General features: G+C 47.7%; 1 protein-coding gene across 1 annotated transcript in view; it reads right to left on the reverse strand.

The window, feature by feature from the left end:
* Nucleotides 1-22075, reverse strand: part of LOC144168689 (uncharacterized) — a 77850-nt gene that overhangs the window by 51136 nt on the left and 4639 nt on the right. The window contains exons 3-4 of the mRNA XM_077697622.1: nucleotides 11826-11959; nucleotides 6162-6270 (exon numbers count right to left, since the gene is read on the reverse strand). Of these exons, the coding sequence (XP_077553748.1) occupies nucleotides 6162-6270; nucleotides 11826-11959 (243 nt within the window). The remainder of the gene's footprint in view (nucleotides 1-6161; nucleotides 6271-11825; nucleotides 11960-22075) is intronic.

Here is a 22075-nt window from a genome sequence, read left to right on the forward strand (position 1 = left end):
CAACCAATTGCAAGGATGTCGCCTCATACTTCTTCTTCCCACACAAGCAATAACATTATACAAACTGCTGAAAGTTTGGTGAAGAAATAATGATCGTCTGGTTAAAAAATATTGATGGGCATGTTTTCATGCGTTACCGATAACGAAGCATTCTAAGCAAGAAATATTGAATAAAGAGTAGTGCACTTGCCGTAAACGAAAAATTTACTGAAACTATATTTATTTCGTGTCCTACTTACACACTACCAACGTTTAGAAACAATTTTCAGTCCACCGAGATTAGTTTCCCGGAGAGTGCAGCTTAGGAACAACAAATGCCTGCCCTATAATAAGTCCCAAAGATTATCCCACGATCCTAGAAAGGAGGCCGCCAAATGTTACGTTGGAGCTGCGCTTGTGCGCGAAAACAGCCCAGTCCCTCAGACTCACAGTCGGTACAGTTACAGCTTCAAGATGTGGGTGCGCGTGTGCCAGCGGCAAGTTATGCATGCTTAATCATATTGCCGCAAACCATGTACGGGTTTGTTTTTTATTGTTTGTTTTTAATGCCCGGCCACGCCCGGCTGTGTTATCTGTGTCCCATGCGAAGTGCGTGTTCCATTCTTTATTTTTAAGCGGCACGGGCTATCTCATTCAGATAAGGAGACTGTGTCGCCCTAGCGTCACTAGCGTAGAAAAGTCTTCCTTGATCTACAGTGTTCTGGATACAATTCGACGATTCTAGAATCCCTCGCGCCGAGTGATAAATTGCCGCAGAGCAGATGCCCCGGCATTCGAATCCTCGACGCTCGACTTCGCATGTCACTTTGTTGACTGCTGCTTCGCCGCCTGTATTCTTTGAGCTGTTAGGGGAGCACAAGTTCGCTCCAGTAAACTTGTTTTCCTTGAAGAGAACTGCGTCAGTCTTTCGCATCATGACTACATTACTTGGAGGTGCGGGGTACATGAACCCAAAGCCATCGGCAAGCAAATAAGCAAGCCCAAGTCGTGTCAGCCGCCGACAGCAAGGCCTTCAGCTAGAGTTTGGACTGCTTCCTGATAAAGTGAAGAAAGAAGACGTCGTGACCGCCACCATGATCAACGCAGGCACCATGACCTGTGCTACCAATCCTGCCCTCGTCCATCAGCAACCCAGGGAGCCCCCAACATTCCATAGGTCACGTTCTGAGGATCCCGAAAACTGGTTGGATCAAGTCGAACGGGTAAGGCAGTTTAACCGATGGGACGACGCGGAGACACGGAGGCAAATGTTCTTCAACCTTGAAGATTCAGCACGGATCTGGTTGGAAAACCATGAGAGCTCCCTTGAGCCTTGGAACGATTTCAGACCGCAATGTTTAGTGACGTTCACCACGGTGGCGCGAAAAGAGCGGGCCTAAGTATTGCTGTAAGCGTGGACACAACACCCTAACGAAAGTATTGTTGTGTTCGTAGAGGAGGTGAAGATGCTTTTCAGGCGTGCTGATCCTTGCATTGCAAAAGAAAAGAAGCTACGCCTCTTGATGCGTGGTGTGAAGGAGGAAGTGTTTGCTGGACTTCTCCGCAACCCGCGTAAAACCGTCGCCGAATTCATGACCGAAGCTAGCACAATTGAGAAGGCCCTCGAAAGGCGTTCTAAGCAGTATGACCGCAACTTTGTTGGCGCAACCAATGCGAACTACGCCGACAGCATGCGGATTTTGGCAGACAGCTTACGCGAGATTGTCCGCGCAGTAGTGAGGTAGGAGCTTCGGAAACTTCTCCCAACACCGCCGCAACCTCAAGTCGCTTCCCTTACTGACGTCATTAGGGGAGAAGTTCAGCAAGCCCTGGGAACAAGTGGATTATCGTAGCGACAGACTACATGACGCGCTACGCAGAGACCGCCGTTCTTCCGAGGGGGACTGCACAAGAAGTCGCAAAGTTCTTTATTAACCAAGTTGTGCTGCGACATGGAGCCCCTGAAGTCCTAATCACGGACCGCGGAACCTCCTTTACTGCGGAGCTGATGCAAGGAATCTTAGGCTACAGCAACACCGATCACCGAAGAACGACGGCGTACCACCCGAAAACGAACGGTCTTACCGAACGTCTGAACAAGACGATCGCGAATATGCTGTCTATGTACGCCGACGTTGAACATAAGACTTGGGACGAAATCCTCCCGTATGTCACGTTTGCTTACAACAGAGGGACCCAGGAGACTACGCAGATGACACCGTTCAAGCTTTTCTACGGAAGACAGCTGACTACGATGCTCGACGCCATGCTTCCGCATGTAGAAAACGACGACCTCAACGCCGACGTCCAAGATTACCTTCAACGTGCGGAGGAGGCCCGCCAGCTCGCTCGAGTTCGTATAACGGACCAGCAGCTGGTGGATGCCGGCCGCTACAACCTCCGACGCCGAGACGCCGAGTACCAACCAGGGGATCGTGTGTGGGTTGGGCTCCCATCCGACGACGCCTACTCAGTGAGAAGCTTCTGCGTCGGTATTTCAGACCCTACCAGATTCTACGACGTGTTGGCCAATTAACCTACGAAGTGATCCCCGATGGTGCTTCCGGCACATCACGACGACGCACCCGAACCGAAGTCGTCCACGTGGTTCGCCTCAAACCGTACTTCGCCAGATGACGGACTTTTTTTGTTGTTTTGTTGTTACTGTTTGTTCGGACTATAGTTATATATTAGCGTCGGGTCGATGCACTCTTAGAGGGGTGGTAATGCCGCGAACCATGTACGGGTTTTTTTTATTTATTGTTTGTTTTTAATGCCCGGCCGCGCCAGGCTCTGTTATGTGTGTCCCATGCGAAGCGTGTGTTCCATTCTTTATTTTTATGCCGCACGGGCTATCCCATTCAGATAAGGAGGCTGTTTCGCCCTAGCGTCACTAGCGTAGAAAGTTCTTCCTTGATCTACAATGTTCGGGATGCGAATCGACGGTTCGAGAACCACTCGCGCCGAAAGATAAAAAGCCTGCAATGCAGACGCCGCGGCATTCCTATCGCCGACGCTCGCTTGCGTAGGTCACTTTGCTGACTGCTGCTCCGCCGCCTGTGTATTCTTTGAGTTGTTAGGGGAGCACAAGTTCTCTGCAATAAACTTGTTTTCCTTGAAGACTACTGCGTCAGTCTTAGGCATCGTGACAATATTTGTTGCTTTCACAGTAGATTCTGCTCTGCTCATAAGGGCAACATTGGGTACGGCAAATGGGGTGTTTATTTATTTATTTATTTATTTATTTAATTATTTACTCATTTACTTATTTATTTATTCGTATATCTATTTATTTATTAAAGCAAAGCTTTCTGCTTCTACCATCCAATGATTCCTTCGTAGCGAGGGTTCTCACTCCCGGAGCACACTGTAGATGGCGTGGCGACTGGACGCTATTGCCCAGCGTTCCCTGCGTGCATCTCCCTGCTCGCACCGGCAAACGCGTTGGAGGGACAGCTTTTTCGTCTGCTTTAGCGACGGTTGTGTTTGGCCTGTTGTGGCATGCTTTGCGTCCATTGCGCGCTTCCTTCGCACGGCTTGATTAACTTGTTCTACAGCCCCTTGGGTAACCCTGACCCGACGGAATGAAGTTGTGGTACGGGAAGCATACGTTAAGGACCGTTTTGCATTGAGGTAAAAGAAAATGTAGAAACCACATGCAGACATTTGGCCGTTAGAGATACGCTACCTTTTGCGCACTGGTCGCCACAAATGGAACGGCGTTTTCTAAATTGGTGAATACCAAGTTGGTTGTGGTTTAACAATTATTACAAAAGGCGAAAGGAGCAACTGGTTCTGATCAATACCAATTATAAAAGTTTCCTGAGCTTTCTCGCTATTCTCATACTTACAAAACCAACTATAGTTTAAATCGGCATAAATGGGAATCACTAAGTTCACATGCGGAATTTTTTCGGTGTATGCGCTTGTGTCGCGCGGTGGTGTAGTCCCAAGCTAGCACATCAGGATGGCTACTTTCCGCTGTCTCACACTTCGAAAGGCGCCCCTGTCCGTTTTCTCTCACTTCCGACTCACGGCCGGGCTACAGCGGCAGCGCTCGTGCGTTCGGGACCCCGCCCCTGCGAATTCCAGCTAACGGATTGGAGAATCTCTGGTTCCAGTCTTTGTGGAGCGACGTGTGTGATTTCAAGGGACGTCGCATGGGCAATTCTTGTGGATGTCGTTTAAAGCTTTGCTTTAAAAGAGCGGGTTGAAGACAATTTTTATTATTTATTTATTTATTTATTTATTTATTTATTTATTTATTTATTTATTTATTTATTTATTTATTTATTTATTTATTTATTTATTTATTTATTTATTTATTTATTTATTGAAAATAATGCCTGTCTCTTTTATTGTGACAAAAGCAGGTGGGCATGCACGAATAGATAGGGACAATAACGGTAAGAATAATTCGGTAGATAATAAAACAGTGGTGAATAAACATTATTTAAGCTAATATTATATGGCCATCCGCTCCGTGAATACTGAACTACAAGATTACGAGCTTCCGCGGAACAGCTCAGGACTCAGTCACTTGGTGACACACGCAAACGTTGCGGTGAACCGCGATTTACCGATACCGTAATATCCAAGCGAAAAGATGGCACCACGCGTGCATAATAGAGGCGCATAGTAATTCCCTGACGTCTACCTATTTACCGTAAGGAATTGCGGATTCAGGCAGTAAAAACCGAGACATGTGTCTAAATATCAGAATGGGCGAATCTGTGTGGTGGGGAACATCAGACGCTGACTTAAAACTGCGCTAAATGCATGCCGAAAACAACCAGCCTCGTATACTCAACCTGGCTATGTCCAAGGTTGTACCCATAGGGGGGAACAACTCAAATTTAACTTATTCCAGTCTTATCGAGACAAGGAACGCCGCTTCAACCGGCTCATTACCTCGAAGTTAGCGTGAGCGCAATAAGAGGGCAAGGGAGGCAGTTGCGGAAACTTGCATCCTCGACTTGGGTGTCTGACCTTAAGGTCGGTACCAACCCTTTACCCATTTTCCCACACTATCACTGTTTCTTACTAGCAAAGGTGTTCTCACTCTTCCTCTCTGACAGAAAAACCAACCAACCAAGACGTTCAGTCGAGCCGCGATGTTGCAGAATAAACACCTATAAAAACTGCATGTACAAACCCTGCAACGACACCTTTCCCGCGCACAAGAAGCGATGGTTAAAGAAGATATCCCGAAGTTAAATACAGATTCACCGCATTAATTGGCAGGTGTTGGTTTTACCATTTGGCGGTATTTGTAATCCACGTCCAGGATGCAGGCTCTCATTCTCCCCAAAGAGCGGCTGCAGTGGAGGTTCGCGTCTTCAGTGCTCCCTTCGCCGGAAAAACCTGTTTTCACGCAAACATTAAGTTGCTCCGACAGGGAAAATCAAGTGTTAGGGCCGGCTAACCCGAAATCCAAATTTGTCGGTCAAATTTTGCTCGTGGAAGCCTCGTCAATTTTGAAGCCTTACGTAAAAAACCGTTACTCAATGTGTAGCGAAAGTAAGGAAAGGTTATGAAAGTTGGAACAAAGGCAAGTGCTCCCGGATAAAGTATGCTATGTGAGCAGGCATATAGGGTACCAGTGTGGTTTACTGGTATAAATTGCTGTTGGCAATCCTCAGTAGAGGATACTTTTCTGGGTACGGATTGGTGGTACAGGTACTGATCGGTATGAGCTGTAGTGGTTGTTACCCCCACTGGCGGTATGAAATGAAGGAAGCCGCACGACTTGGCACCACTGCCGTACTGCCTTGTTGCACGCTTGGAGGGGCATCAGTAAAAGGTGCGACTACAGAAGAAGCCTCTCCGATATGAGCTTCCGGCTCATTAATCCAGGGGGCAAGTGCAACATCATCGACACGCAGACGGTCGCGCAGACAGGTGCCACGTTGGCCACACTCACGCCTGCGCTATGCCGAATGCATTGATACTGTGAAAATCTGGATGTGTCAACCAAACACCGCAGGTCTCACTGAAGATTAATCCATGCTGGAAAAGTTGAGAAATAAATTTAGCGCTCCTTGATGGGGCACGCTTCCCGATCCAGCAATTTCTTTGCGCCTTGTGTCTCGTAGGCATCAGCTGCCTTTGCACGTTGTTACCTATGAAGACGGTATGGACTGAACTATATGCGAAAAACAGAAATACTGCTAGTGACTCACTTGCAACTGGACTTCACTTCTTCGCTTGAGTTGTCAAACTCTTCGATCTTTCTTTCCACACAGGTCGTCAGCAGCCGTAGGGCACTGCATTTGGCTGACGGTATCAGTGCTGACAAAGAGAAAAATTATACCAATAAAAGCACACTGCTTTCTTTTAGAATTGCGGTATTATTTCGACCTTATAGGACCGCTGAAAAATTGGAGGATGGTTTATCTGTGGCTTCATTCGCCAGTCATCATCGCCTTCATGATTAACTTTACTAAAAAAAATGTCAACTATATATTCAGTGCAGAGCGGTCATGGTCATGATTTCAGCAATCCACTGGATCTTTCCTTTTCTCGAGCCTGGGTAATCCGTTTTGTCCGAAACTCTAGTCTCAACCATGTAATTCAATATTTCGGAAACCTGAGCCTATTTATTTTGACGGATTAACTTTAAAGCACACTAAACGATGAATACATTTTTGTTTTAACAAAAACAATATAAATTTCCTAGCTACTTCAAATCTTCTTCGACGACCAACAGTACTTTTTTGCTGAAAATAATCTGGAGCAACACCCCAGCAAGTACAGTCGTCTGCTGCTGAACATGGCCAGTAACCAAGAGCGATAATGCTGGGGCTAAGCCACCATTGTGGATGGCCACGCACCGCTAGCGCGACGCCAGCCACGAGCGCAGAATAAACGATGACCCCAGTTTTGGGCTCAAGGGAGAAAGCGTTCGGACGTACCCCGCTTCAACATTTCCACTCCATCAGTCCACCTGCGGCACAGCGCTTCCACAAGCCTGATGGCTGACGGTTCCTCCCACTGTGCGATAGAGCCTTTACTTCAGCAACACATTCACGGCAGCTGGTCCCCGCTCTGCTTCTTTTCGAGAAAACTGTCTCCAACGGAGCAACGCTACAGCACTTCGCTGTCAAGCACTTCCGCTTTTCCTCGAAGCCCGCAAATTTGTTTTCTCCGACCACTTACCTAACACTAACGTCGCGAATTCATCAAACACTACATACTCGCCTCGAGATACGCAACATTTGGCCTACGAAGAACAGTTTACGATGGACATTCAGCACGTCAAGGGAGTTCACGGACTCTAGACGACGCCGAGAGCCATATTTCCGCCGTAACCCACTGTCGGTTCAACCTTAAGGATTGCCTCAACTACTACAAGATGATGAAAAGCCACAAAGTCTGCGATCGCCCAACAGTTTATTCCTGTTGCTTGAGGACATTCTTTTCCCTGATTGGGGAAGCAGCATCGTCTTCGACGTTGACCGGTTCAAGGGCCGTACACGGCCGTAGTTCCCTGCATCTCTTAGGCGTATTGCATTCGACCCCATTCAGCGTCTCTGCCATCCTGGAGTTCACGCCTCCTGGTGTTTCGCTGCCGAAAAATACGCCTGACCTGGTATAAATACCGACGTATGCACATAGGCCTGTTCCTACCCCGCCTGCCCATGCAAGGTCTTTAGGCATACCACATCGTCTTAGGCACATTTCCCTTACCAGACTCACGGTTTTCCGCCATTCCCGTGGACCAGGTTGGAGCCATACCTTCATCAAAGGGCTACGGTCACATCTCTACAGTTATCAACCGTTTTACCCACTGTCCAGAAGCTGTTCCAATAGACGATATTGCAGCTGAAACTGTTGCTTCCGCACTTATGTGCAGATGGATCGTCCTTTTAGGTATGCCGACGGAGATGAGGCAGGCATGATGGCTGTCAATCTGAGTCCGCACTCTTTCACCACTTGACATTTCTACCCGGCGTTACTCACCCAATAACAATGGCCTACCATCCTCAAACCGACGTCATGGTCGAGAGATTTCATCGTATGCTAAAGGCCTCATTGATGGCTCGCCACGCCCCTCCACAGTGGACAGTTCATCTGCTGCTCGGAGTTCGCACTGTCATCAAAAAGACCTTGGTTGTGCTACAACTGACGTGGCCAACAGCACATCATTGCTTTTACCTATACACTTCTTGTTCCCTCCGAAGCCTCAAGATGACCTTTCCTCGCCAGGTCCGTCTTCCGTAGATAACATAGGCAGGGTCTTGACCCATATGCGCTCCCAACAACCACGGCCGTGTTCTTCCCGTAACCCACTCTTCTTCACCCACCCTAAACCCACCTTTCTGACACCCAATACGTTTTCACTCCCGTCGACATAAAGCTAAAGGACTATAATATAAAATAAAAGCCCAACCCGTACCACATACGTATCACGGGTGACGCCAATTAAAAATAAACAAACTGGACCGAGGTCAACTAGAGTTTTTGAAGAGAAGGAAAAACCCACCGAAGTGGAAAATAAAAGGGAAAAATGCTACACAGCGACACCACAGCCAGGAGAGCGGGCCCGGGGAGACTCCACTGATCTCCCCTGGGACGGTAGCAGGAAAGGTTGGGATGAGGGATGCGGAGGGTGGTAATAAGGAAGGGGTTATGGGGAAGTGGGTGGGAATGGGGACAGCGAGGTTTTTGTTCTAATCCTTAGATGTCTGACTCCTAAAATAGGCCTGAAAACTCAGGATGGGCGTCAGACAGTTCCAATTGGTATTCAGCGGACCCTACTATAGGTTCCAACCATCTGAGCTCCGACAGCGAAGAACAGGGAGAACCTGCGACGGAGTGACGACACCTAATCTCTGGACCCTCTTCACAACCAGCCCCCCGGCTAACACCCACCAGGTCCCCCGAGTACTCAAGAGACACCTGCCCAGCCTACATAGGTACTAATCCCCCTTGTCTCAACGGTTTCGGATACTGGTAAAGGTAACTGTCCGACAGACGGGGTAAACTGTACCCTGTACGCATCCGTCGATCCTATGTGCACCTGAATCACCTATCTCCATAGGAAGGCCTATGTGACTTATAGGGTTTCGGTGGACCTCTTATGTGCTCGTACACCAACCACTCACCCACCAGGGAACCCTCCCCATACGGGCAGCAGTCATCAGGTGGAAGGAGTAATCCTTATAGAGTACGACCAGCCCTACTCCCGATACTGAGGACGAGAAGCTTCCCTGAGAAGTGAGCCAATCCCTCTTTCCTGGGTCCTAGCAAGTACGCGCCTCCTAGACTGGTCGCTACTAAAGGCCAGAGACATTGGCCATCATGAGCACCTATCGAAGGCCCTGGATCCTGTTGTCCAGGAACCTTCGTGTCGGCAGCGAGCAGTCGTGCCCGCGTGGGGTGACTGCGGCGGACCCTTAATAAGGGATCCTTTTTCACCGCTTTTAAGCCAAGTTCCCAGAGCCAACCTCGGTAGCCACCCAGGCTGTCCGGGCCTGCCTCCGCGTCCAGCATCGGCTCTGGGGCAAGGAACTGGTCCATACAGTGCCGGCCACCCCAAACGCCGTAAACCGGCCCCCAACTGGTCTCTTTTCACGCCCCAGCAAGAACAGTCGTCTGCTGCTGCACGCGGGCAATGTTGATAGGGCGCAACCAATAATGGGGCTGGCCACGAGCGCAGAATGAACGCGGACCCCAGTTGTGGGTTCACGGGCGAAAGCATTCGGACGTGTTCTGCCTCGCATCTCCACGGCTAGCGTGACAAAACAAATAAGACTGGCTCCCCTGTTTTCCTTATATTCAATTCGTGCGTTGACGTGCACGTCCCATAGCGGCCACTGCAAGCCGGGGCTATATTTCCAGTTTCATTTTCTACGCACTATTTTCCCTCACCTTTCTTCCTGGCGGGTTTCGTTTCCGCTCCGAAGGTCGCAAGCCGATCACGAAGGAGTTATTTGTGAACATCTTGGTATAATGGCACCCAAGCGAAATTAGGGGCGGGGTCATAAATTACGCTTGAAGATCTCGGCGCAGAAGCCAAGGAAGTGCTGGCGCCTGCGAGCCGCTGTACCCAGTCGCTGGCTGCCTAATTTTAAGCCGACTGCGGGTATCTTGTGGGTATGCCAGCGGGCATCGCATATATATGCGCTAGTGGTATTTTGTAAGGTAGGCTCTCACGTTCACTCCAATGCATAAATCTTTTCATAGCGCTCGTAAGCAAGCGCATCTTATTACAAGCGCTCTTCTTTGCTTCTCATTGCACGTGAGAAACAAAAGTTACAGCATAGATTTATTTATTTCTTTGTTTACCTAGCCTGAAGGCCCTAAGAGGCATACATAGGAAAGGAGGAACTAACAGAACCAATATTTAAAACATACAACAGAAGGGAGAAAAGGCACCCGCAGAAAGACGGACATCGTGGTAAACTTGAAAACATAACATGGCAGGTTTAAAATCGTTTCAAAGTCGCGTATATTCTGCAGTCACTTTCAACATTCGACAATTGCTCAGAATCAATGCACAGCTCTTGACTAGAGATAGGCAAAAAAGTCTTCCTGAGATGAAGCAGATTTCTTTACTGCAACAATGCAATCCGGTGACACATTCCATTCATTGACTGACATTGATTGGTTCGATGCCGGACTGTTCTTGCGAAGATGGGCGATACCTTGCAAATGTGATCAACATGGGTGAAAGTGTGACGCGCAAGATGAATACGCGTAGCCGGGGGTGAAGATTCACGAAAATATAAAGAGTGAAAAAAGACAAACGTAAAAATTTGTGTCGAATGTCAAGGTTTGAAAGATTTACTTAACAATTACTTGTTTGATTCAGAAAAAAATGCTCAGGCAAATTTTACCATTTCTGCTTCGCCGTTCAAGAATTGTGCAGCCACAAATTGTCGGGCGAGGAGTGGATGGCTCTGCGATACCTACCTTTGCGCTTTCTGCACGGTCTGCGTTAATAAACAACTGCTGCAGCTGCAAGTGGTATATTTGTATTCTACATACTCTAATCTACCGATATAAGCCAATTTGTTTGTAGACTTTAGTTTTCCCTCAATATTTAGAATAATAGAAAACACAGTATGCCTTCACGGGCACCGCACCAATTACCGTACGAGTTACCGCACCAATTACCCGCCCGTTTGCTGACGTGTAAGCTGGCAAATATGACTTTGAAGTAATAAATTTGCTGGGCTGAATTTTGAGAATTATTGGCATTTTTAACCTGTCCAATCAACACACGAATTGTTAAAAGTTGATGTCAGCCATGAAATTTGTGAAATTAAACATTTTCAAGTCTTAATTAGCCTGAAAACACATTGAAAGCACGTGTGACGCCAACACAGTGTATGGTGCAGCCGCAGGTGGAGCGGGCAGTTTTCTCCTCTTGCTGCCATTACGAACCAATTGAGGCTGTATACTTAGACGTTCTTTGAGAGTGCCCATCAGCACTGTCAAATGCTCCTTGGACTTAGCCTGTAGACCATAGAGTGTGATAGAGTGGTTGTAGATGGAATACGTGGTGTGCGTACAGGTCACGTTACCAGTAATTGTAACTAGGATTTGGGAACATCACAAAATATTGGTGTTGCTCGCTTTATGACCGCCATTGCCGCTTCACACGAAACTTTTTCTACTAGGGAGGACTCCTTTAAACGTACACGAATGAAGCCAGGCATTTTCTGGAAGAACAAATTCTTGTAAATTAACGAGACTGTGTTTTAAATAATTTTGTCCGCAACCATACGTATGGGCAGATTTTTCACTAGGCAGGCATTTTGGATGTCCTTCTACAACCAATAGCAAAGAACACCACCAATTGTGTATCGCAACTTATCGTTTGCGTGTGGGTAGCTTACTCTTGAGGAGGCTTCGCTCCGAATCAGTGCAGGCTTCATCCCGAGCTGTAGCGTACAGTATCTCCAAAGCGCCGAGTGCAGGGTCCGAGCAGTCAGCCAAGTACACCGCACACCTCGACTTTGTACCGTGTTCTCTGCGTAACAAAATAAAAAGGGTGGAATCATGCGCCTTGATCTAAAAGACTCACGAGATAAAAGGTAATGAAATACATAAAATAATACGCGTTAACCAAATAGAGAACGCGCTAAAAATGCAGCACTAGGATTTTGTACCCTTTTTTCTTATTTGCTGAATGACTTTGCGTATGCAGGCAGTTGGGTTCTGCCAACACTTTTACAAACATCTCCGTTTACGTAACTTTTCGGAAATGACTTAATCGTAAATGCAACGTGAAAGTCCAAACCACCTGTTTTGTGCTGTTTGTGGAAAGCTCGTCTAATGTAAATGCGTGCGTGCGCCTCCGCACAACAGAGACATGTCACAAATCAAAGTATTCCCTCAAACATCACATCGGGTTTAACACTGAGTTCGATTTGCAATGGATATTCCAAGAAATCCTAAATATGATTGGAACAAGTCTGTACTTGGCAAACATAAGAAATAATCAGAACTGAGGGCACCCATCTCAGCTTATATATAAAACCCTCATGGCCCATAAATAACTTAGGCCATTGGAAGCTATGCAGATAAATCTGGACAGTGACCACCGTATAGGCAGAGGTTTTCCTCCTCCACAAAGCCGTTTTATGGCTGAAGTCGAGCTGTATTTAGTTGGAACCGTCTTGAAGCGCCACAACAATAATTATTGCAGATGCTTATATCTCTGCAAGAATGCTAAACCTAGGTAAACATTCTGCTGAACTGCTGTTTAATTTTCTGCTGAACTGTGCGGCTGCGTCCGTCACCGCGTGACCAGGCCCCTCTACACCACCCTTCGACACTCGTTCCGATCCTGTTTCACCGGAGGCAGCTGCTTACCTCCGTCGGCATCTCCACCGATCAAGGAGGAAAGCATCGCACATGTGGCAAGGGGCGATACTCGTCCGGCGCTTATATTGCCTTTTGCGGCGCGTGTTCCGCTTTTTTCAGCTATTCTTTATTACCCACATATATTTCTGTACCTTTTGCATAAATCTGGGAGCACACATCCGGACAGCAGGTGTGGAGCACATCTCCCAGGCAAGAATCAGTTCAGCAACGTAGCGAAGCATGAGCGCAATCACTGTGCTTGTGTGGGAGGCTGCTCAGGAATTTAAACTTTACACAGTATAAAACTAAAACTTTTTGGCGTGAGTGCGGCTGAGCAGTATACTATTACATGCCCTCTTTGCTATAAATGACATCATAGTTTTGCAGATTGGCACGCAGCCATCCTCGCATCGCATTCTTGGAGATGAAGGTACTACACTAGGATCCCAACTAATATTACGGCATGAAAGTTTAAGTCTATCACCCGACCCTCTCTCTGTCGAACTATGCTGAATCAGGCGCTGGAAGACAAAACCGGGCCACACTAGAAATTCACTATCTTCTCCTGCTTCTTCCGTTGACACTTCCCGTGCAACTGCTCCAAATGTCAAGTCACTATAACCCATGAACACCTCAACACTAAAGAAAGCCGAGCTATTACGCATGGTTGCATACTTCGAACCGCGCTGACACGGCGGGGATTGAGAAGGATTCTTTGTAGTGCTGATAGACGAGATGATTTTAGAGAAGGCTACGATATCTATAGAAAAGAATTTCAAGAAATCTAAGGGGAACAGCTAAAAAAGGTGCTCTTCTACTGTTACAGCAATGTTACTTCGATACGAGTGCATCTGCCGTACGGAAGAGAATGGGTTATGTCTCAAACTTTTTTACAAGAAAAAAACCTCTGAAACTTATATGCCTTTTCATTCACGAAGTTCTGAACGGGGCTAGTGAGTATTGGCTCTCTATTTTTTTTTTCAAACGATGCTTAATTTACTTGCAGCCCAGGACCCATTTGCTATCTTGAATTGAGAAGGAGTCCTTTCATTCCTGTGTTCTGAGAGAAACCAGAGCTTAAGCAGATTCAGCATAGCCATACTATTCCTTTCCCCAGGATAAGTTAACGATGTACGTGGAAGAAACAATTAGTAAAGACAATGATGAATTTGCCTTTAGGAATTCACCTGGGATGTCCTTGGCATCGTTCTTAGAGCGACAGGTTTTTTTTTTTTTTTTACTTAAGCAGCACATTTGTAGGCTCAAAGGGTGGACTATTTATTAAGAAATCCAGAGGGTGAAAAGTTACCCCGGGGATAAGTTACATTTTCCTGGCTAAATTGGATCACAAACTTGAAGTGGAATTATAGAAAAGGGCTGAAAGAATATTCTGATTCGTGGATGGATTGGTTATTGCCAGCTACGGGCAGATTGACGCCGGTAAATATGTGTAGTGGACGTGCTTCAGGACACACGGCGATGGTTTAAACATCACACACTAAACATCTTTAGACCCTTAAGGGTGCTCAAACGGCGCATTCAACATTTTACACCCTTTTTGCACCTTTTAAGCACCCTAATTAAACTCCGGCACCATAACATGAGGGTGCTTCAAAATTAAGGGTGTAAACAGCCGTTTAAAAAGGTGAAACAGCAGCCGAGAAGGGTGCTGGTTGGTACTTATGGCCGACTAGGGTGTTCACCACAGCACCCTATTGTGTGTGTAATAAAATAAAGGGTGCAAATATGCTAATGGACGCTGCAAAATTGCACAAAACGTGCTAAATGTTTACATCCCACTCTGCTCTACGTTACTTCTTTGAGTGCATCACAACGTTTATTTCGATGTCTGGGCATACGGAAAATGAAGGCTACAAAATGCCTCTTGTAGTCCTATAAATAAAATCTTTACGCAAGGCATCGATGCCTTCAACAAAACTGAATTTACCTAAGAATGTTTTCTCCTAATATTATGCAGCAACACTACGTTGTCGTAGGCTCTCTTTATATCGAGAAATGCTATCCACAGTGGTCGCTCCTGAGCCATTCACACCTTTATGCATTGGGTTAGAAAAAATATATCTTACACTAAGCGTCTGTCTTGTCTGAAACTATTTTGTAGTTCTCCCAGTATGCTGTTTTCCTCTATCCACGCCTGTAGTTCTGCTTTTATGTCTTGCATTGCCAGCCTGTATGCCACTGCGGTACGAATTGGCATCAGCCCTGTCTCCTTTACCTTTATATATCATCTTCATCCTGCTGTTACGCCAATTGTGCGGTACTTGCTTAGATTTTATCACTTTTTTGATTGCTCGATTCAGGTGTGCCTTGCTTTTTGGACCCCGTAGGCTGACCACTCGTACAGGACTTTCATCCGTCCCTGTTGCCGTATTAGCTGGAACATTTTCTTCGGCTTTTTTCCAGTTTAGATCTCCAACTTTAGCTTTCTATCTGTACGCACCTCAGTTGCCCCACGCTATAAATGTTGTAGTCCTCTCTCCGTTCTTCTGAACTTCTCTTGTATCATTGAGCGCATGTGAAATAACGCTTCTTCCCCTTTTAGTAGCTGCCCTTCGCCGTTTATGACATGACTTTGTACTCCTTCGGTCTTTTTCCTTAGTTCCTTTACATGATTCCAAAACTTTCTCGGCGCACCTTTATCCTTTGCCCGTATATTCGAGACCCATCGCTCACTTTCTCGTTTAAGTTTTTGCTTTACACGTTTCTGTACTTCCATCTTCTTAAGGTGATACCAATTCCACCTCCAAGTTATTTTCTCTGTTTGCATTCCCACTCGCTTGGCCTACCTGTGCTCTCTCGATGCTTGCTGCCTTTGTGATATAGCTTCCTTGATTTCCTTCTTTTTCCTTTCCAGTAGTTGCGCTCTTTCGCGTTCCTTATCTTTCCTTGAATGAAACCAATCAGTTCGCTGTATTTCCAATCTTTCGTAGGTTGTCTCTGAATTTCCGTCTCCGAGATTTTGGCAATATTAGTTATTTGCTGATTGTTTAATTTCAAGTCTTGTACCACCGTTTTCCGGTTTTGACCTTCCATTTTTCGAAAAGTCAAAGGTTTATGGTCACTTCTTAAGCTGTGGGCACGTATTTCATCTATTTCTACTAGAGTCCACCTTTCATACACTGTAACAGTATCGTCTCTGACCGCCGTGAAACGCCTTCTCCAGATCTCTACTATCGCTGGCATGGCTGTGGATGTTCGGGTACCGCACTCTTACATGGCTACCTACGGGAAAATCGAAGGTGTTCCTCTACGCGACCAAGGCGTGATATCTGCCCGAAGGCAAGTTGCCTACCGGCCTAATGATGACGGCGTCGTTACTGAATCTCGTCGAAAATCTGTGATTCTGGAGTTTAAAACAGGTTCACCCCTGCCGGAACGTATGTTCCTCGGCTTCTGCAGTTTTCCGGTGACAGAATATACGGGGTCAGCGAGGCAATGCTTCAAATGTCAGCGACATGGTCATATCGCCAAAAACTGCAGAGGACCAGTACGTTGTAAAATATGCTCCGGTGCTCACTCGCACAAGGACTGCAGCTCCCGGACCCAACCTCAGTGTGCGAATTGTGGAGGCCCACATCCCGCGTCGTATGGAGCCTGCCCGCAGAAAAAGGCCGCTACTCTCGCTCGCAGTGTCGAGCAAATCCAGGGCAAAACTACCAATCGACGTGAACCTCCGCCGAACCCACAGGTCGTGTTTACAACGGTGCTTCCTCATCGAAAGACGCACCGCTTCAAAGCCCACCACAGAACAAGTCATATTCGGGAGCACTCCAAGAACAGACACCGCCCAAATCTGCTCAACTGTCAGGTGCTACTAAGGACACAGCCTCGTCTTCACAGCGACGTCATCGGAAGAACCTCGACGAGACGGCACATCAATCCACACAGCCAGATGTTGTGAGTCTTCTCATTCCCATGCTTTTTACGGCTCTCAAGGCTCTGCTGCACGCTAACCCGTCCGCTCAATCTCTCCCTGAAGTCGAGGCTATCTTGGCCTTGGAGCCCCTTGTGACGTCCTCCTTCAAGGTGCTGCAGCGGGGTTTCGGAGTTCAGCAATGACGACCAAGTTTCAAATCACGTCTCCAAAGGTGTCTCTAAACACTAACCTCAAGGACTGCACAATCTTCCAATGGAATTCCCGCGGCCTGCGCTCAAAACTTGCAGATTTCCCTCAACTTGTACAGACTTACCAGTTCCCATTCCTCGTAATCTCGGAATCCCGCGTTGAAGATCACTTTCGGCTAAGAAATTATTATTTCCTTCACTCGCACCGCCTGACGGGAGTAAGTCGGTTGTTTATTGGTTTTCGGAAAGATGTATAAGCAGCAAGCGTACCCGTCCAACCTCACGACACTGAGGAATATGTGTGTGCCACCACTATGACCGGGACTCAGCGATTTACATTTATTGCTTCCTACTCGGAACCAGGAGCTGCATTTGATGCCCGCAGGCTTGGAAATATAATTGCAGGGACACGTCCTCCTCACATCATATGCGGTGATTTCAACGCCCACAATGAAATATGGAGAAGTGCGCATACCAATTCTCGTGGAGCAAGACTTGCTGATCTACTTATCAATCACGGAATCGAACCTCTCAATGACGGCAGCATCACCTACATAAAAAATACAACCATCAGCAGCTGTATTGAGCTTTCCTTCGTGTCGAACAGCTTCATCCGAAAATTTACTTAGCGTACAGATTTGGAAACGAGAGGCAGTGATCACTTTCCGATTTTAATATCTTATCAAGATGCAGCTGTGGGTCGACGTCAAAGCTATGTCAAGCGCACAGATTGGGAAGCCTTCAAAAACCGCACTGACGTGGGAATAACCGCAGCCACTAAAGACAATGACATAATACGAACTATGGTTAATGGTCTGACAGAGTCATCGATCGTAGTGAGGAAGCGCCTAGATATTAAGACCGATCCAGAATATGAAAGGCTGCGTGCCATCCGCAGACGCGCTGAGCGTAAGGCGCGACGCACCAAAAACTTAGAGGACTTGAGGCAGGCTCGCAAAGCGCAAAGACACGTGAGGCGTTATTTAGAAAACTTAAACCGGCAACGGTGGCGTGATTTTTGCACAAACTTAGATGTCCACAAACCATTATCGAGGGTATGGCGCATTATAAAAGGTATGCGCACAGATAACCAACAACTGTATCCTTTCAAAGCGCTGTCGTTACACGAAGGCATATCACAAAAAGAAGCCGCTGAGGAGTATTGTCGGCTCATATCTACAGTATCCATGCCTCCGCTATTCCTTCAACGTGTCCCCGACGTAACGCCACCAAACGCTGTAGCCGCAATGGACCTTCCGTTTTCTATTCGAGAGCTCGACACGGCCATCTCGAATGTCAAGAAACGTTCTTCTCCAGGTCATGATGACATACCTTACGAAGCGATTTCCCATCTGTCTCACCATTCCCGCCTACGCCTTCTGGAATACTACAACTCAACCTGGTTCTGTGGTAGTGTTCCTACAGAATGGAAAATCGCTAAAATTACTGCAATCCTAAAACCTGGGAAGCAACCGACAAGATTCGACTCATTCCGGCCTATCGCCTTACTAAGCTGCATTGGCAAAATCATGGAAAAAATGATATTTAAGAGAATTATATGGTACTTGGAAAGCAGAAACCTTTACCCACCTGAAATGAATGGCTTCCGGGAAAACAGATCCGCTATTGACAACATAATCGCTCTCTTCGCTTCACTGGAAGGAGAACTACAAAGCGGACACATACCGACAGTAGTATTCCTTGTCATAAAGTCAGCATTTGATTCAGTCTTGCATACTGCAATTCTAGAGTCCTTAGCTCTCCTTGGTCTTGGTGGAAGACTGTACGCCTGGATTGCGAGCTACCTCAAAGGAAGTGAAATTTTCATGTGCCCGCCAGAAGGCCCTACTTCCCATCACAGTATGCAGAAAGGAGTGCCTCAAGGAGCCGTTTTAAGTCCTGTATTATTCAACCTCACGCTTATCCACCTAAAGCGTGCGCTCCCTCCCGGCGTCAAGGTCACACTTTATGCGGATGACATCTGCATTTGGTGTGCGGCAAGGTCACGTCGTACAACGCAACAGCGGCTGCAGAAAGCTTTGAGCAATGTGTCTTCGTACCTTGCGTCCAAGGGTCTCCGCCTTTCTTCCGAGAAAATCGTTGCCATGGCGTTCACCCGCAAGCGGATGAGACAATACCCTCTAATCCTTGGCGGTCGTTGTCTGCAATACGCACGAACCCAAAAATACCTTGGGATCATCGTAGATAGAAATCTATCATGGGCGCCGGAAGTCAAGCGATTACGTACTCGTCTCTCTGCGGTGGCACAAGTTATTGGATACCTTGCTGGATGTCGATGGGGAAGCGACTGCAGATCCATGGTGCTTCTCTGCAAAGCATATGTAGACGGCTTGCTGCGCTACAGCCTGCCGGTTCTTCAACGGCTGTCGCCCACATGCAAAAAGCAACTCAATGCGGCTAGAAACAACTGCCTGCGTACTGCCTCGGCCTTCCTAAGGGCTCATCGTGTGTTGGCACTGTCGCAGATGCTGGTTGCTTGCCTTTAGATATTATTAGAATGCAGGAAACATTTCGAATATACTTGAGGCATGCGCTGCACGCAAAATCCAAGTTCTTGGCAGGTATTGTACGATGCAACAAAATTTCGAGCTTCCCAGAAACTCTAAATATTACAAACATCTCTGTACCTACCCAACGACGAAAACTCATGCCATCTGATTTCCCGCCTTGGACTCTATCACCCCTATCTATTCCCGTGATCTGCCACCGTGCATGTTTATGTAGTTATTCTTAGTGACCCCGCACTTTTAAATGCGAATGCATTTCTTAGTGGAGCCATGTCAGGCGCCGTGCGGCGTCCACGCGCCCGCAGGTGTTATCTCTCCGCTCTCACCCCCTCTCCCATAGCAATAGCTGCGAGCGCGCGCGCTCCTCCTCTCCCCTAGCAACCGGAGCAGGTGGTGCGGGCGGATCAGCGGCGAGTGAGTGGAGAGAAGGAGCGCGCTCGGGCGTGTGAGGGCGCTCGCATCGCGGGAGCTCCGAGAAAGGTACCTATACTTGAAAAGCGTGGACACGCAGTGGTTAAGAAAGACTAGAAGGCTAACGATGAAATACGGAAAGAACAGTGGGGAATCCAAAACAGCCAAGGTAACCAAAAAAGAGGCAAGGCAGATTGAAACGAATAAATGGAGGGAAAAAATGGAAGCCAAAACGTCGTTAGAGATGTACAGGGCTGAGAAGATGAACATCAGAAAGGAAAATTTCTACGATAATTCCCAGGGCAGTGCTTTGCTTTTTGAGGCTAGAGCAGGTTGCCTGCGAACTAAGAGTTTTGTGGGGAAGTATTCACAAAATGATGGGGTATGCGTGGTCTGCGGAAAAGAAACAGAAACTATGCGGCACATCGTGCTAGAATGTGAGGGTATCCCTCCAAATCTACATGAAGGAAATATTGGGCTGTCAGAAGCCCTAGGATTTAAAGGTATCACAGAGGAAGTTAACTTCAAGGCTGTCGAGGGGACGAAAAGAAGATTAGAATGCTGGTGGACGAAAAGCAGAGAGGGGAATATTGCCTAGGACAGTTACCACTTGTAACAGAAAAAAAAAAGTATTTTGTGCCTAATAAGCTTTTTGTGCCTGCCCTAAGCAGCGCTTGTATTGAACCAAAAGTGTAAAACATAGGTATATTAGTCTTTTTTGGTAAGATGACATGTCATCACCCCGATACAAAGGGGAAACCAATAGAAATCATCATCATCATCATCATCTCGCCGGAGCTCCCGCGTGTGTGGGAGAATGTAGGCGAGGGTAGGCGCGGTGCTTCGGTGCTTCTCCTCTCGACGCTCGCCCCACTCTCCCACGCCCGCATGCTTCTCAAAGACCCTTTGACTGTGCACTTTACCGACCACAAGGCAGTGATCGTGGCGGTCAAGTACAACGACAACACAAACAGGTGTTAAATAAATGGTTACGCTACAAATCACCGTCTCCTCATTAATTATAAATTCCGCGCACTCTCGCGCAAAAGAAATGCATTCGCATTTCCTCACGATTCCCTTCGGGGAGGTGGGGTGAATTTTTTTTTCTTTCGGGTAACTCTTTTCCTATGTTTGGGATAAGAGTCGGTCACCGGGGGGACGTCGCTTGCCACCTCGCTCGCCTGCATTGCTACCTCATGCCCTTTTCTAAGCTTTTGTGCTCCGTGTGTGCTAACTTTGGTACTTTCTTTTGCGCTGTACATTCTACCTGGATGGCAATCGCTTGTCCCTGCCGCATTTTCACTGTGCCTGTTATTTAGTCCAGCTTCCGAGATGCTCCTGGCCCCCTTAAATAAGCTACCGCCCGCGCAGCTAGTCGCCTCCCCACCGGCTTCGCTACTCCCCCAGTGAAATGTACTCCGTCCCGAACAAACGCATGCCCCCGGCCCGCACTGTGCACTTCCCGGTTGAGGTCAACCACTTCAAAATTCATTGCTTTAGCGAGCTTCCAAATTTCCCCGTTGACTTTTACAACTGCCCTTGCACCGTGGCATCCTCTGCCCTCAACTTTTGGCACCGTGCAGACCGCGATCTGGATGTCTTCCGAAATCGCCCGGAGTTCACTGACCCCGCTCGCCAGCTGCTTCGCTATGCCTCGTCCTCTTCCCTGAAGAACGTCGTTTAAGCCCCCCATTATCACCACTAGGTGCTTGTCTGTCATTGTGTGCCACACCTGCTCTTTCGCCTCTCCATCACCACGCTAATCGTCTTTCCAGGGAGCGTGCTAGCCTTAACTCTGTTGTCCTCCTCTACCCTCTTTGTAATCACCTGCTCTGCCCTGCGCATGTTCGAGTCGCCCACAATGGTGACTCGCCTCTCCCTTGGTTCTTTTGGCTGCGCAGGTGTTTTTGCCGCCGAGGCTTTCGCGCTGATTGCCTCTGAGTAGCTCTTGCCCGGCCGCGAACCCTTCCCTTCTTCCACGACAGCCTTAGGCCCTTCTCCGTGACCAGCGCTGTCATGTCCGCCCGCTGCCTCATGCTCGGCGGCCCTGGCCTCCCCTTGTCTTCCCGCCTCGGAGCCAGGCACACTCGCTGCGCTTGCCTCGGGGCGTACGCCATTGCTTTCTGGAATGGCATCCCTCGGCACACAGACACTTTCTACCTGGGCTAGCTTCCCTTCCAGCACCTCCCGCTGTTGCCTTTCCGCTTTCAGCTCCTCCACTAACCCGTCAACTTGTACCTTCTGTTGCTCCTTCT

The sequence above is a fragment of the Haemaphysalis longicornis genome, unplaced genomic scaffold (assembly GCF_048455015.1).
Source record: "Haemaphysalis longicornis isolate Haplotype H1 unplaced genomic scaffold, Haemaphysalis longicornis Haplotype H1 scaffold_2, whole genome shotgun sequence".
Taxonomy (NCBI): Eukaryota; Metazoa; Arthropoda; class Arachnida; order Ixodida; family Ixodidae; genus Haemaphysalis; species Haemaphysalis longicornis.